The following is a 15,784-nucleotide window of genomic DNA, read 5'->3' as shown; positions in this document are numbered from 1 at the left end:
CAAGGTGTTAAGAGCTTCTCAATATGGAGAGAAGCCAGAGGAGGGGACTCAGTCAGCCGCCTAGTGTCAGTCTCAGTCTCCCTGCTGTTACGAGGCTTCATGCAACACCGTCGTCATTTTTAGATCCATCCGAGGACAATCTCTGGTCTAATAAAGTCTTCCATTTGAATCAGAATCAGAAAACTTCTGAGGGAAATTCTGTTCATGACATGCTATGTACACAACATATAACTAAAGAAATAATTTTATAAAGTGGAAAAAGCTATACAAAAGGTCTTATAAATAATGTGCAAGAAAATGCAGATACAAGAACGGAATGAACAGAATATCGTGCCAAAGAATCCTTCAATGCAATTCTTTCAGGGATGAATTGTACGGTTTTATTGTCACAGGAAGAAAGGACCTCCTGTGATGCTCAGTCTTTGAGATGGGTATTCTCAGTCTGTCTGTGTGCTTCTGTATTGGACCAGGAGCTGATGGTCCAATATGATGAGCAATCATTTCAAAGAAACCTCACATCATTTTTAAACCAGGACCGCCACCTACTGAGCTCTGAAAATAAGGACACTGTTTCACGAAGCATCACTACTGATACAGTAAATACGACTGATGTTCTGAAGCTTTATCCTCCATTCAGGGGTTGCACTGGGCTGCGGCCTATTGACACTAGATCTGGCATAAGAGAGAGGACGGAGCCACAGTTCTATTAACAAAGACAGCAGAATTTGTCCTTGAGAAAGCTCCTCCGGAGAAGTAAATGTTAAGCATCGTGATGTACATTTCCGGTTAAGATGAAAGAAAAAAAGTCTTTATCTCTATATTAATTCATTTCCTAACATAGAAGTGTTGCGAGAGTCATCACCAGGTTGAAGGTGCAAAACCATCTCACACACAGAGTAGCTTCACATCAAAACAATACTGAAAATGTCTGTATTAAAGCTGCATTGTACTAAGTTCAGGGTTGACAAATATGGCTGCCTCACTTGAAAAAGAAGATGATATCGACTAAGTGACAAGAACTACAGAAATAGCCAGAGCACATGCTTTCCTGACAATTCCTTGCAAATTTAATGTACCCCAGACTTCCTGTTTCAGTTGGTCCAAAAACAATGAAACAATCTCACTGGGACAAGTGGGTGTTCATCCAGACGTGGATGGACGAAGACAACCGTTTCCATCTTACTGTAGTGTAAGCGTGAACCATCAGACATAGCCATGTATCTTCAGGTGCCTCCTTCAAGTGTCAGCTCAATGTAATGGATGACAAAAGACAAAATCTGTTTGCAAATGAAACAATGAAGATCTCAGAATGAATGTCACTTTCACCTTATACAAACACTTGAAAAGATTTTTTTAACTGTGACCTATACTTGTTTTCAGAAATCACAGCATTTGTTTAAATACATTTCGCAATGAGGGATGAGCACCGTATAGACTATAAAGACACATATGCTTTACGATAGGACAACTTCTTGAATGAATTTTATTTTTTTATTTTTAAACCTGCAACACGTTCATGAAACCGTGTGAAATGTTTGCTGTGTCAGCAGAGAGCTTGACCAACTTTATCCAACAAGCCTTTGATGCGAGCCCTTCTGCCTTCACTCACTAGCAACAACACACTTCCTTATTTTATGGGAGACAATATAAATGTGTCAGAAAAGCCCTTCCTTCAAGTGTAACTTGTTTGTACTAGTGACACCATCAGAACTGTGACGTCTTGTGTTTCATCTTGTTGACACTGCAGACAATGCATAAAAGAACCAGGCAATACATAGTTGGATTGGTTATAATTTATTTCCAGATACCATTTTCATCTATGTGCCATATATTTATATATATTTATAGATAGATCTCTTTTGTCTATACAGGTGTAATTCTACTTACAGCCTTTTTTTATTGACTTACATAGACTTTACAGGAGAGAGAGGCGAGAGGGTTTACGTCCTTCAGTTAACAAGACAAAGTGTCACACACAACTGCTATACAGCCCTCTCACCATCTTCTCAAACACACACCCATCCATGGGAGCGGGGCAGGCATCCGTAGGTTATATTACATCAATACCAGACTGACTATTACATATAGAGATGTACAGTGCCCGCTATACTTCGACACAGACGCACACTCATTTTGGTCAAAGAAAAAAAAAAAGAAGGACGAGGAAATGGTTCTCATCTATATTTGGTTTCTATGCATGACAGTGATGTAACAATGGCTTACGATGGCTCACTACATCATCCCAAATCTGTCAGACACCTTAGAATGTGGCGGAAAATTAAAAAGGCTAACACGCTTTTTTTTCTATTGCAGTTGAATAAAGACACCTACAAATACACACGCACACCTGGCTCAGTCTGTCCTCTGGTCTCTAACACACACACACACACACAGACACACACAGGTCATAGAGACATCTTCACAGTGTCAACTCATCCACAAAATAAAAATGTATCATAAAATACGAACAGAGTCGATTTGGCTTCCGTAACAGATATAAAAAATTCCTGAATCTTGCTACGAACAGAACAAATAAGTTAATAGATGGACAGAAGAAAGGAGAAGTGCATGAAGATGGTCTTGAGGTGCTTTGGCACTTTCAAAGGCCGCAACGGAAGGATCATTGAGGTCAGCCAAAATCCATTTCCCATGATCCATCCTGTCTGACAAGCTCCCCTTATAAGCTATGTTTCCTTAACTTATATTTTACACATGAGTAAATAAAAACATTGACGGTTTATTTCAACTCACATGAAAGAAGGAGACTCTTGGAAATCATGATGGGAACTTTTTCCAGGTCTCTGACACAAATAGTGTTTTCTTTTTTTTTTAAGGCAAAATAAATACATTATATATGTTAAGGAATAATAAGCTTGGACTAAAAGGTCCATAAATAAAAGAAGAAGTGAGGATTTAAATATTCGACTGATGTGAGAGGTCAGAACTGCTGCCTCACTTCAGGTAACTCCCATTACGTAGATTCTTTTTTTCTTGAAATTCACATGACAGAAAACAGAAGGGACTGAAGACATGGGGTTGTGCGGTCCTCAGATGAGGGCGCTGTGGATCACCTTTGGTCAAACGGAGTTGGGGATGAGGGTGGAAGTAGGCGTGCGCAGGTTGGGTTCTGGTGTGATGCTCTTCTTCAAACGCTGTGGATGAGAAGAGAGAGAGGGATGCAACTGAATCACAGCAAATAAGCTCAGGCAAACTCAAGGCCCGTGGGCCACATCGGGCCTGTGACAGGATTGATGGTGGCCCTCTGCATAATTTCACAAATGTACTGCTCCAAATAAAGCAACCGCGCCAGTCATGATGAACAAGAGTCAGAGGCTTAAATGAAATGAATATGACCCATATGTGACATGCTCTGAGTGTCTCAGTTCTGGCACCCTCAATTGACACCTCTGAACTTTGGATCAATGTGGATTGTCTTGTGAATGCATTCATCTTGGAGTGCTAGCAAAGCTACTGGTCCTTGTTCTTGTTCTTGAAGGTGAAAAGACCACAAAGCAGGATGCGATGCATTCATGTCCTTTCCACTCTGGCTTGGGAACTCCTTGAGATTATGTCAATGTCTCACTCTAAGGTTGCTCAAAGAAGCATTCCAAAAGGCAGATGTTTATCCATTGACTGTTGGGGCAGCACACTCTCACTCCCAAGGCGTCAGATAGCAACGATTTAGAAGAACTTTTTGAGTCTAGTATTGATGCCAAAGCCAGTGTTCCATGTTGCTTCAAAGGTGCTTCAATGGAGCCTGTGGGAGGGGACACATGTTACTGAATCCCAACCGCTTCCCTTCTTCTACATGATGTGCTGCCACAGTGTCAGGATATGCAATGGAGGACGATACATGCTACACCTGACTTGGCATCATCCTGGGATGCAAAAATCTCAATTAGAAAAATCTCACTTTGAATATAGGTGCTATTTGACACCTTAAATAATGACATAGTTTCATGACACCTCACCAGTCCATCACAACTTTCCATGAGGAAGACTAACACACAGTCAGAAGACAAATGGAAGCACGGTTGTTTTTTTCTTGAGTCGGTGCCGCATGAGTTACCAAAGGTCTGCCTGGAGCGTTTGATCCTGATTTGAAGTCATGAGTTCACATCAGCGAATGACTATGGAGACCCATGTGATTCTCAGTACATCTCTGCCTGCAGAGGTGTCAGGAGAAGTTCAAGAGAGGAAGAGAGGTCTTGGCTATCACAGCATCTTGTTCCCACATAGTCATCATTTGATGTCTACTGGTATTACGCAAAGAATAAGAGCGCATGCATCATGAAAGAAAAATACATGAATGAAAAAAGTACTGTTCCATATGCATGAAAAAAAGAGTAACATTGAAATATGGTCAGAACAACACCAGACTCCATTTTAATATGAAGACAGTGTAAATGAAATTCTAGGGCAAAAGATTATGAATCTGAGTGCTCAATATTTTCAAAGAATCCAGGCTTTTCTTCCATTCTTAATCTGTCAGTGAAGTAAAATGATTTATTTCCTATAATGTTTATAATGGAGAAACAAAAACACCGTACCTCTTTCAGCGTTCCCTTGGTCTTCACCACCAAGTAGTAGACCATGTAAATGGGCACACAGGCGAAGGAGGACACGCCGATGAAGTAGCCCACCACAGTGGACCAGTAGGGGTACTGGTAGTAAAAGAGCTTGAGGTCAGGAGGGAAGGCCAGGAAGCTGCAGATGATGAACTGCATTTTGAGAAAGAGACAATGAATGGAGATAGATCCGCTTAGAATGACATTATTAAACAACATTATGCTCAAGTCACTCTGTTCATACAGCTGTCAGAGGAAGAGATTATTATTATTGTATTGTTTCTGAACTAAATGCCACATAGTCAGGTGTGACTTGTGTATATGAAACATTAGATGATGTCCATGATGCGCCTCTGTAATCTTGATTCTACCCCACCAATGACCAAAAAAGTCTTGTGTGATGAGATGTGATGAAGCGACACAGCAAGAAACAAAACAGTGCAACTATTTTCTTCTTCTTCATAATGCTTTCTTTGACTGTTCTTCTTCTTCAACTTCTCAAAAATACTGTGACTGTTTTCTGTTGAAGTGACACTCCTGAACCAATGTGGAGGACGGGTTCACTGTTGTTTTTAATGTGTCACAGTTGCCTTTTTAGACACAATAGAGCCTGTTCTCGCAGCAGGTCAGTCAAGGCTGCAGCGTGTCAACTCACCAGCAGGAAAACAGGGCAGATGGCGAACCAGCAGATCCTCCAGTAAACACCCGGGTAGAAGCCCAGCATGTAGTGGCAGTTGTCACAGAAGCGCTTGGTACCTGAAGGCAAATGGGGGAAAGAGATAATAGGAAACCTCCATTGATGAGATCTATGCGAAGGACGTACCATAGAACCAGGACACGGCGATGACTTCAAGCAGCACCACAGTGATGACGGCGGGGCCTGTGGCGTACTCCTCGAACAGCTTTATCACGTAGGCTCCACCCTGCGGTCAGGAAGTTACAGAAAACCCACATAAAAATCTTACCAAAGAGAACACCTGACTTAGGAAAGCAGGCTAAGTGTGTGACCTCAAGTTGAGGAAGGTGAATCATTTGAGAGTCAGGATGTGTGACACAATAGTTGAGTCACCTGGCAGCGCTCAAATTTCTCTCCGGGACACCTGCTTGTCTTCATTTTGGAAGCACATGCCAGAGCAGACCGAGGAACAAGTGGATTCCATCTTTGATCTGGATGTAGAATCAGAGCCTCTCCTGATCTCTCAGAGAAAACATCTCACCCCCTGACCTCGCCCAAGATAAGCCATGGAGGAATCTCCCCCTCATCTTCAGATAGCATCGATCGAGGGTGGTAATATTTCAGATCACTATTCATACCGCAGGGCGATTTGTGTGAGGTCATCATCCTCAGATGCTACGCTCTTAGCCCAACATATCCGCAGTTCCGATGTATCTGATGTATCACTGTGAGAACCTCAGCCATACTGGAGGGGGTTTCTTGAGGGATCAGTCTCACCTGTATCAAGGGCGACTTCATTTCAACAACCTTACAACTGGTTTTGAGGGGCTTCATGAAAGAGTGTCCTCATTTTTACAGCTCAGTTGGTGGCACTACTGGGTTATAAAGATCTCAATGAGATGGTTGATGAAATCCAAAGATCTTAGAGGAGAGGCTCTGAAAATGAGGACACTGCTTCATGAAGCCTCACACAGACCAGTAGATCCTGAAGATTTAGATTAAAAATATACATATAATTTATGGTCTCAGTAGAAAAAAAAAACCATTGGTATATTTGAGTATGTTTTTCCAACTAATTTCAGTTTGTTTACATTAAGAGAGGAATGTTACGTAATGAGTAGTGGTGAGACTTTAGCAAGCTAATAACAAAAAATGTGTTAAATAAGTATTTAATCGTTTTAATTTAATTTAATTTTAACAGTTTTGCTCTCAAGACAACACAGTTTGTAAGTGCACAAGTTCCTGGTCTGCAACAACAAACATGGAGGAATCCGCTGAGAATACGTCACTTGGACTTATGGGGGGCAAGTTTCATTTTTAGACAAATATTTTCAAGACATTAAAAGAGCCCCAGTTTAAATAAGGAGACAAAAAAATTTGAATATAGCCACCATCAAAACTTCCATAATGACGGAGACTAGATGACATTGCTCTGATGGACTGGAAACTGAGGCTTAAAAGACTTGTTGACACTTGTTCGGTGCACTTTATACAGCAAAGAGTTCCACCCCATGTTTACGCTGTGTGCGTATTTGTGCAGGTTCAACTTAAATTTGATCATTCTGATGTCAAATATAAGAATGTGATTCATTTTGTATTTATATTTATATCATTTTATATGTGCATAATTTGATCTGAGGTGAAATGCATGTGGTGACCCTAACAAACAGGTCCTGGTCAGGGTGGTGAAACAACGAACAAAACAAGCTGTCTGACTTACATATGTGATGGTGGTTTGGGAGCCGAGGAAGACGACGATCATCAGCCCAAACACGAACCACGGTCGCCTGCGTGCGAAGATGTGTGGGTACTCGTCCAACACGGCCGTGACTAAACCCTCCAGTCCTGCAAACTGGAACACGCAGAGTTCATTAAACAATGTATTTCTTGTTTGTGTTGTGTTTGGAGCCAAGTCGGTGGTAATATCCTTAGTCATAAAATCCAGTGGCCAGCAGCCCTCATGCTGATCCAAGACCGATTATCAGCGTATGATAAGAAGCCGCCGGGTCGTGCGAGATCACCGGACAGAAGGGATATGAAAGTCCTATCATAAATAACACCTGCCGCATCTTTCACAGCACATCAACACCAGCGTTTCGGGCAGCAGACGTGGAATTGAGATGTGACTTTTAAATCTCAGGGGGACTCACCGTGCTGTCCAGGCCCAGCATGATAATCATGAGGAAGAAGATGATGGAGAAGAACGTGGCGGCCGGCATCGTCGACAGAGCCTCGGCAAAGATGATGAAGAGCAGACTTGGACCTGTTCAAGGACACGTTTCTCGTTTTTTCTCTCATGTCACAACATCCATTTTTTTGTGGACAAATCCACCACATCTGTATTTTAACTTTTCTCCCTCAGGAATGACTGAAAAATACTGATCAAAATTGAGGTGAACAGCGTCTTCCCCTCGACTGTCAGACTGTTGAATTTGTGAATTTAATTTAATTTAATTTAATTTAATTTAATTTAATTTAATTTAATTTAATTTAATTTAATTTAATTTAATTATATTTTATTTTATTTTATTGACAGCACTTTCCTAGTTGGTGGGATCCCCACTGACCATGGCAATAAATTTGATTAATCAAAAATGGAGAGAAAACCATCACAGATGACACACAATAATACCTCTCAAGTGACCAGTACTAATGCTCATACTATACTCTTATTAATCTAATCTAATCTTAATCTAAAATTGGCAGTCTGTCTGGGAAAAAGAGGATATGTTCAAGATACTATGGGATTTATTCCACAACAGCATGAAGATCTCACATTTAAGTGACTTTTTAAGGTCAAGACAAAGTTCTTCGATGGCCTTTTATGACTCACAAATTAAAACAGAAGTTTTGAAAATAACACTAAATTCCTTCCTGGTGTTGAATGGGGTGGAGTCTATCCCAGTTATTCGGGACAATTGCTATCACAGGTTATAAAGAAACTTCATACACACTAATGAAGAATATTGAGTCACCAATCTATATATCTGGAAAGTGGGAGGAAACCAGAGTGCATAGAGGAAACCCGCACAAGGACACTCCAGAAGAAAACTCCAGCTTGAATTGAACCTTCAACATTATTAAAGTAAAACCCTGAGTGTGTTGACTTTTCTAGCATGCGTGCGACTTGCCGCGTCTCAAGGGCTTCAGGTACCTGAATCCTTGGCGACATCGTGCACTTCCTGGTTCCTCATCTCAGCCATGTAACCCAGCACGCTGAAAATCACGAACCCAGACACGAAACTCGTGGAGCAGTTGACAAAGCTGGTGATCAAGGCGTCCCTGAAAGCACAAACCACACATTCTGTTTCACTTCTGCCGAGATTTAGTGGTTGAAAATGTCACACCTGTAACAGTTGTTGTGGAAAGGGTTGTAGCTGGCGAAGGCGAGGAGCACACCAAAGCCAGGACCCAGAGAGAAGAAGATCTGAGCAGCAGCGTCGATCCACACCTGGAACACGGGGGTGGAAAACTGAATGAGATAAGGAGAGGAACGTGGGGAACTAACTGCATATACTTACAGGAATGCTGCGCAGTTTATCCCAGTCAGGCCGAAGGTAGTAAACCACTCCCTTCCAAGCTCCAGGCAAAGTGGCTCCACGGATGAGCAGCGCCAAGATGACCAGGTAGGGAAAAGTTGCTGTGACCCAGACGACCTGTTGAGGAGAGATAGGTATCATCGCAAGGTTCAAAGAATTCTGAGCCAGCACAGACAGTGACTGCAGAGTGGTTATGATTGAGAGTCTCTTATTTCCAAGATCAGCATCTTGACTTATTCCAATGCTCTTCCCCAGATCTGATTCTCTGGTCTATCAGACTGTCAATGAGACCAATGCTTTTCTCACAATTTTCAATTCGTCTTCACGCGCAAAAGCGGTGGAATGTGTTCCATCAACCAAACAAAAATAAAGAAATGTGGAAAATGAAGCTGTTACATTCAGTTCTATTGGATCAACCTCCTCAAATATACGGTTGATCGAATAGAACTGAATTTAACAGCTTCATTTTTCAAATTTCTATTTTTTGTTAGCTCTATTTTTCATGTTTTTTTTTAAATTTTAGAAACGTCAGAATGTCTTGAAACTCAGTGAGCCATGTTGTTTTCATTTTTATTTATCATAATAAATAGATAAATATTGTGGAAAAAATGATTCATTTAAAGCTTTATGAATGAAAAAAAAAAAGAAAAAAATTCAAATTTCAATTTATGCTGCAAATTTCAGAATGCTGTTCACAAAGTGCTTCACAGACAAACTCGGATGTTCAGAATACACACACACACACACACACACACACACACACACACACACACACACACACACACACACACACACACACACACACACACACACTAAATCAACTTTCAGGTTAAAGAGAAGCTATTCTTTCGAAAGTAGAAATTTGATGATGGCTTTACATTGATATATGTGAGGGCAATGTGGGGATGAACTTTGACCTGAACCTACCTTGCCAGAGGTCTTGACTCCCTTGGAGATGGTGAAGAAGATGATGGTAAAGAGTAAGAGCAGACAGAGGGCCAACTGCCAGCTGACAGAGCCCACCTCATCCAGACCAGAGGCCAGGTGGACCTGCAACACCTGCCGTCTGGGAAACACAGGTGGAGAATGATGAGCACAAAGGGTCTGGGAGAAGATAAGCCTTTGGTGTCGGTCACAACAACAAAAAGCTTAGGATGGAAAAAGTGAAAACAACCATGAAAATACATGTAATTCAGAATCATGTCTCTACCAGAAGAAGAACCTGTGTCACATCTGTCTTGACTTGGTTTTATGATACACTGTCCTCATTCTCAGAGCCCACTAGATGGCGATCGAGGCTGGAAAAGCTTTTTTCAGTGAAACCTCACATCCTTTTTAAACAGAGAGCGCCACCTACTGAGCTCTGAAAATGAAGTTTCACACAGCCTCATCAGCACATCGCGACCCGCCGTCGCCTCCGACCCAGACTGGTGACTCACAGGTAAAACTCCTCCGCTGGCGAGGTGGATTCGTTTGACCATGAGACGTTGAGGTCAGTGTGCAAGTACTCATGACAGGAAGGAGTGTTCCATGTGTTGTTACAGGTGGTCCAGGGGAGGGTGGACTGGAAAGATGAGAAGAGGTAATAGAGGGCCCAGGCCATGATGGTGTTGTAGTAGAAGGATACGTAGAGGCACAATATGCAGATGGCATAACCGATACCTGGAACAATGACAAAGGCACGGATTACTGGAGTGATCATGTGACTCACGTTCGAAGAGGATGACTGGATTCTTCAGTCACTCACTGGACGCGGAGACAGCAGGGGAGTTTTCAACTCGAGTTTCTGCTACAAGTGAGTGACATTTGCAGATACACAAGCTATCTAGTTCCTGAGAATCTGGCATTTGGCGGGGAAATGTGACAATTTCCATAACAGAGACGACGGACACCGCTCTTGAAGTACGAGAAGACAGCGGATGCTCTTCAAAGAAAAGTGGTGGAGGGTTAAATGAGTCCACTTATAGGACTTTTTTTTTGTGGATCCGACACCATTGCCGCAACTTGCTTTTGCACAAGAGTTTCTGTTCCCTCACAGGTACCTTTGAATATGGGGCAGATGTACTTCCAGATGGAGATACAGCCACTGCGGTGATACTGGCCCAGCGCCAGCTCCAGGTAAAAGAGGGGCACGCCCCCGAATACCGCCATCAAGAGGTAGGGGATCAAAAAGGCACCTGGGGAGAACAAGAGGTGGAGACTGGTGTGATTTATTTTGGGTGTTTTGATTTGTGAAGCACAAAAATTCGCAAGGCCTCCTTGTCATTCCTCATCTAAAAAGCTGTCAGGAAAAAATACCTATTACAGCAAAAAATAAATACATAAAAATAATAAATCGGATTAATACTGAACACCGTAATAATCAAACTTAAGTTTAAACATATGCTTAAACATCATTTGTTTTATTTTATTTTATTGACAGTGCTTTATTCCGAATTTCCTAGTTGGTGGGATCCCCACTGACCATGGCAATAAATTTGATTCTGATTCCGATTCTGATAAAGTTATTTATGTTTTTTTAACCATAAATTTTCCGCTTAAATTTTCATCTCATGAAGTCACTCTGAAAAATGTTCCCTGCTTAAAATGTGATTAATCTGTGTTATTTGGATCAATATATGCATTATTTTGGCAATTAATTAAAGTAAATGTAAGTTAGTTGACGCCCCAATAAAAACACAAATGGCCTCTGTGCAAAGAAGGCATGAATCAATATATGTTTTAAAGACTAGAAGGCGGGTCGGTGTCACAGACGCGAAGATAAGGTGTGATTGAGCAGCTGCGCGGGAGACAGGTTATTAAGAGTTAAGAGGACCGGAGCGGTTCATATTAAAAATTGGCGGAGGAAAAAAAAACAAAAAAAACTAATGCAATTAATACTGTTGGCTCTATCAAGCGTCCCCGGGGCCCCGGCTCCTGCTAGCTCCGCGAGACCACTGAACACAGGAAATTGCAAAAAAGGTATTATTGCAGATTCAATAAAAGCATGGAGGGAGGTCGCTGGTGGACACTGTGTTGTATTTGGGCAAAGGCCAGCGAGGCACGCGGACTGTGGAAATGTTTGCTGTAATAACTGCGTAATTAAACGTGATTTTGTTTTGACTCCTCGTGTTGACGTGAAGCCAGAGTGATTCTGTCGTCTGCTCACCTCCTCCGTTCTGGTAGCAGATGTAAGGGAATCGCCACACGTTCCCCAAGTCGACAGCGTAGCCGATCACAGAGAGCAGGAAGTCCATCTGTTTGCTCCAGGTTTCCCTCTCATGGTCCACCTCGGTCTGCTGGACGACAAGAGTCCTCGCTCCTCCCGCCGGGGCTGAGGGCCCCCCTCCAGAGTCTAACCCGGCAGAAGAAGCGCCGTTGCCGTTTTTCTGGGTGGACTCCAGAGTGGACTTTGTGAAACCGTTAGAAACCTGCTGGTCGCCGCCCTTCCGTCCTTTCTCTGCCAGTAGCCGACCGTTCTCCTCGCCGTTGTCCACCTTCCCTCCCGTTACCTCATCGCCTTCTTTGTCCTTCTGCTCATTGCTGTCCATCAACATGCTGGTCATCATCATGTCTGTGGTTTCCATTCTGATGTGTTTGGTGTGTCTAAGGCCAGTTAGAAGTGAAGAAAGATCCTCTGTGTCAACCAAGGGGACGTGGTGACGTTGCCCATGAGGGGGACAGACGGAGTAGAGACGGGATGGAGACTAGAGAGGATGAGAGCTAAAGAGGATTGTAGTGGGTTTGTTCAGCTATTACAAGGTGCTACAGAGAGTGAGGGATCTCTATGGAGAAGCTCCTGCACCTAAGTCCTGTCCATCAATCTAAAACACAAACAGAGAAACAAACATGAAACAATTAACCTGAACTCAAATATCAGAAATGTTTACTCATATACTCAATCTTAACCACCCATTCAGGCCGACGCGATACACAGAGAGACAGGTTTAAATAAGTCCATGACGACAAACATCCAGGAGAATACATATCATAGACAAACACCAGTCTGCTGGGATGAAGAGAGTTGGCGCAGAGACAACACAGTACTTGACAGTGAGAGTGTACATGGAAATGAAATTCACTCATTTACAGAAAGATCTGTTTACACTTTGACGGCATGAAAGGTAGCGCGGATGAGTCACTGCTAATTCCCCAAATATGTGTACAACCCATTCATCCGTCTGATCAGAGTCATATTTGTCTATTTTATCATGCAAATGTCATTGAAGGAACTTGGATTTAACCATTATAGCAAACAATTATTGAAATTAAAACAACATGGCAAATATTAACTGTTAATAAACTTCTAACTTGCTTATTAATGCTTAATAAACGGTAATTATGATAGTGTTTTTGGTGTTAAAATTCTGACCTAACTCAACAATAATCCGTTCTTTATAACACAAAACTACATGCTAATATGCTGGTAATGCATGTGCAAATAAGTCGGTTTTTTTATAGTAATAAAAGTTCCCTATTTTACATTTGAACCAACATCATTAACCCCACAGATTTATTATAAAGTAGAGAAAACATTTCAGCATTTTATCTAACAGATGATGCGGTTATGCAACAGGAAGAAGTATTTATCAGCAGTTGGACTTTTAACATGAAAACAATCCAAATAAAGCTATGTGGTGAAACACTGCTCCAGACAGCTTACATTAAAAGAAGCTCCAGATCAAGTCATCTTTTAAAAAACATCCACACTCACACCTCTACGTTACCTTTCAGTATGGAACAGCAGCAGCAAAGCAAAGCCGGAACCTCACATGAGAACTTCAAAAGAATCCTGTGGTTTGGGTAAAGTTGCCAGAGAAGAGCGCACACTGCGGGACACCCTGTTGCCCATTCAGCTCTTTAACTGCTCCTTTTCCTCACTCTCTTGCTCCACCGTTGTCTCTCGCTCACTCGAGCGCACACACACTCACACACACTCACACACAGAGCTCCCGACCGCACAGTGGCACAGAGGTGAGCGCACACACTCTTAAAGGGCGATTCAAGTTAGAAAATGCCCATTTATACGCAGGTGTGTTTGCACACTATTCCTGTCAACAACATTTGGAGACTGACAGATGATTTAAGAGGAAATGCACACATACACTACACCAGATAATTGTCCGCTCTCTCACACACACACCTGCACTTCTCACGTCCCTCACTTCAAAGTTCTCCTCTGATGCTCCTCTGTGCTTTATGAGGCCACATTTCAAGATTAGATTATTCAGTATTAAGAGCGAAATTGCGCAGTTAATGTATAATCCAGATTTACTGTTTGACTGTGATAAAGTTGCCCGACTTCACGCTCGTACATCACTGAAGGAAGTGAGTGGGAACTGTCTCTCTATTCGCCCAGGTGGCCATTTTCTCACGCGTGCATGTGTTTAACACAATCTCAAGGCCGATTCTTCGACCCCAGAGTAATCAAACCATATTTTCTGTGACAGTATAAAGCTACAGATTTGATAGCACAGTTTGGCTCGGCTGTAGCAGGTGATAAAGCTCGGGCACTTTTCCAGATTCTGAATGGCTTCACAAAGCAACACAGTGAAACTGTGAGGCGAATCACAGCTGAGCTAAAAACACGTGTCCGTGGCGGCAGGTGAAGAAAAAAACATGGCAGGCGGGGTCGGTATCAAGGGCAGTAGGCTCAGTACGTTACACAGGAAGGAGCTCTGTCGCAAGCGTTTCCATGACCAAACTTGGGGCACTGCAGAAAGGATTCTAAGGTGCTGATTGGATTAATTTCTGGTGCCTTAAGAGCCTTCAACGTCTGATTGGCTGAGCTGCTGTGTTGAACGGGCACTTTTTCCACAGCCCCACAAGCAGAGAGTCACAAATATGGAGGCAGATATTCTACAGGTGGCATGTTGTCGTGGAGCCCAAACACGTGTTTATTCTAAACAACGGTTTAAGATGATTAAAAACAATGAAGGAAATGTTCCTTTAAAAAAATAAAAAAGTACAACAGTACCATGAGGTGTGGAGCAGTGCCCCCTATTGACCAGATGCCACTGCTTGTTAGAATATGATCACATAAAAAAAATAAAATGTTGAAACAGCATACACTTTATTTCACATGACAAGTATGGAACAGCAACTTCAAGCCAAAGTCAAGCGACTGAGCCAACAACCTGGACAACATGTTGTCCAGTGATCCGTAACTATTGATGGGCTGGTGAGGCTTCATGATACAGTGTCGTCATTTTCACAGCCAACTCTGTTCTAATATCTATGGAATTGAACAACCATTTCAGAAAAACCTCACATTGTTTTTAAACCAAGAGCGCCATCTACTGAGCTCTGAAAATGACCAGACTGTTTCATGAAGCCTCATAAGACCATCACTACCGTGAACATAGTCTGTGACCAAAGCGGAGTTCTATGGTTTTTAAGATGAGGTTGGGGGTGTCAGGTGAATCACTTCAAATCACGACTAGAATGAAAATCCATTCACAACGATACGAGTCATGCCACTGATAAAGGAATGAACCAACAGTGACCTAAACATAACCTCTGCATCTCTGACCACTGTTTTGCATTCTCAATATCATCCCATCCTAAAACCTCATTAGGATGGGATTAATCTGACTAAGATGCACATTCGATTATGCTTGATCAAACAATATATGGATAGATTTCAACTCCCTCGCAGATCAATCCCTATGAGACAAACAACCAACACTTACCTCATGACACCATGCGAGTTTCAGCGAATTCAAAACCAGCATGAACTTTGATAGCACAACACACGCTGCTGCCACCGCCTTCCTGTGGCAATCCAGGGGAACTACACAACAGCTTTTCCAGTCTACACCGGCATCGTAGTGAAACCTGTCAGCTGGGTTGATCAAGCCAAGGGAGAGGATGAAAAAAGGATTGTTATAGATCTATTGCTCTGTCATTGCTCAGGTGTATTGTGGGTCCACTGGCCTCTCTGTGTAGTAAATACTAAAAACATGTTACGACACAGTCTGTATCGACGGCCTTATCTCTAGCTCCCAGGAAACCAGTTTATG

The 15,784-nt window shown here is 42.3% G+C and overlaps 1 protein-coding gene across 3 annotated transcripts; it reads right to left on the bottom strand.

Moving 5' to 3' along the window:
- Nucleotides 1-1,798: 1,798 nt before the first annotated feature.
- On the bottom strand, nucleotides 1,799-15,640 carry slc6a4a (solute carrier family 6 member 4a). Of its 3 annotated transcripts, none has more exons than XM_053873679.1 (14): nucleotides 15,455-15,640; nucleotides 11,932-12,586; nucleotides 10,826-10,960; nucleotides 10,223-10,445; nucleotides 9,711-9,849; nucleotides 8,766-8,900; nucleotides 8,592-8,695; nucleotides 8,399-8,526; nucleotides 7,395-7,507; nucleotides 6,965-7,096; nucleotides 5,392-5,491; nucleotides 5,224-5,324; nucleotides 4,551-4,721; nucleotides 1,799-3,152 (listed from the first exon to the last, which is right to left on the bottom strand). In XM_053873679.1, exons 2-14 carry the CDS (start codon nucleotides 12,347-12,349, stop codon nucleotides 3,078-3,080), a joined length of 1,974 nt encoding a protein of 657 aa, XP_053729654.1. In that variant the 5' UTR covers nucleotides 12,350-12,586; nucleotides 15,455-15,640; the 3' UTR covers nucleotides 1,799-3,077. The 3 variants fall into 3 exon arrangements, with proteins under 3 accessions (XP_053729654.1, XP_053729653.1, XP_053729655.1); XM_053873678.1 differs by lacking the exon at nucleotides 15,455-15,640 and adding an exon at nucleotides 13,490-14,782; XM_053873680.1 differs by lacking the exons at nucleotides 10,826-10,960; nucleotides 15,455-15,640 and adding an exon at nucleotides 13,490-14,782.
- Nucleotides 15,641-15,784: the final 144 nt, after the last annotated feature.

Source organism: Synchiropus splendidus, chromosome 8 (genome assembly GCF_027744825.2).
Source record: "Synchiropus splendidus isolate RoL2022-P1 chromosome 8, RoL_Sspl_1.0, whole genome shotgun sequence".
NCBI classification, from domain to species: Eukaryota; Metazoa; Chordata; class Actinopteri; order Syngnathiformes; family Callionymidae; genus Synchiropus; species Synchiropus splendidus.
The sequence above is the reverse complement of the archived record's forward strand: the minus strand, read 5'-3'. Positions and strand labels throughout refer to the sequence as shown.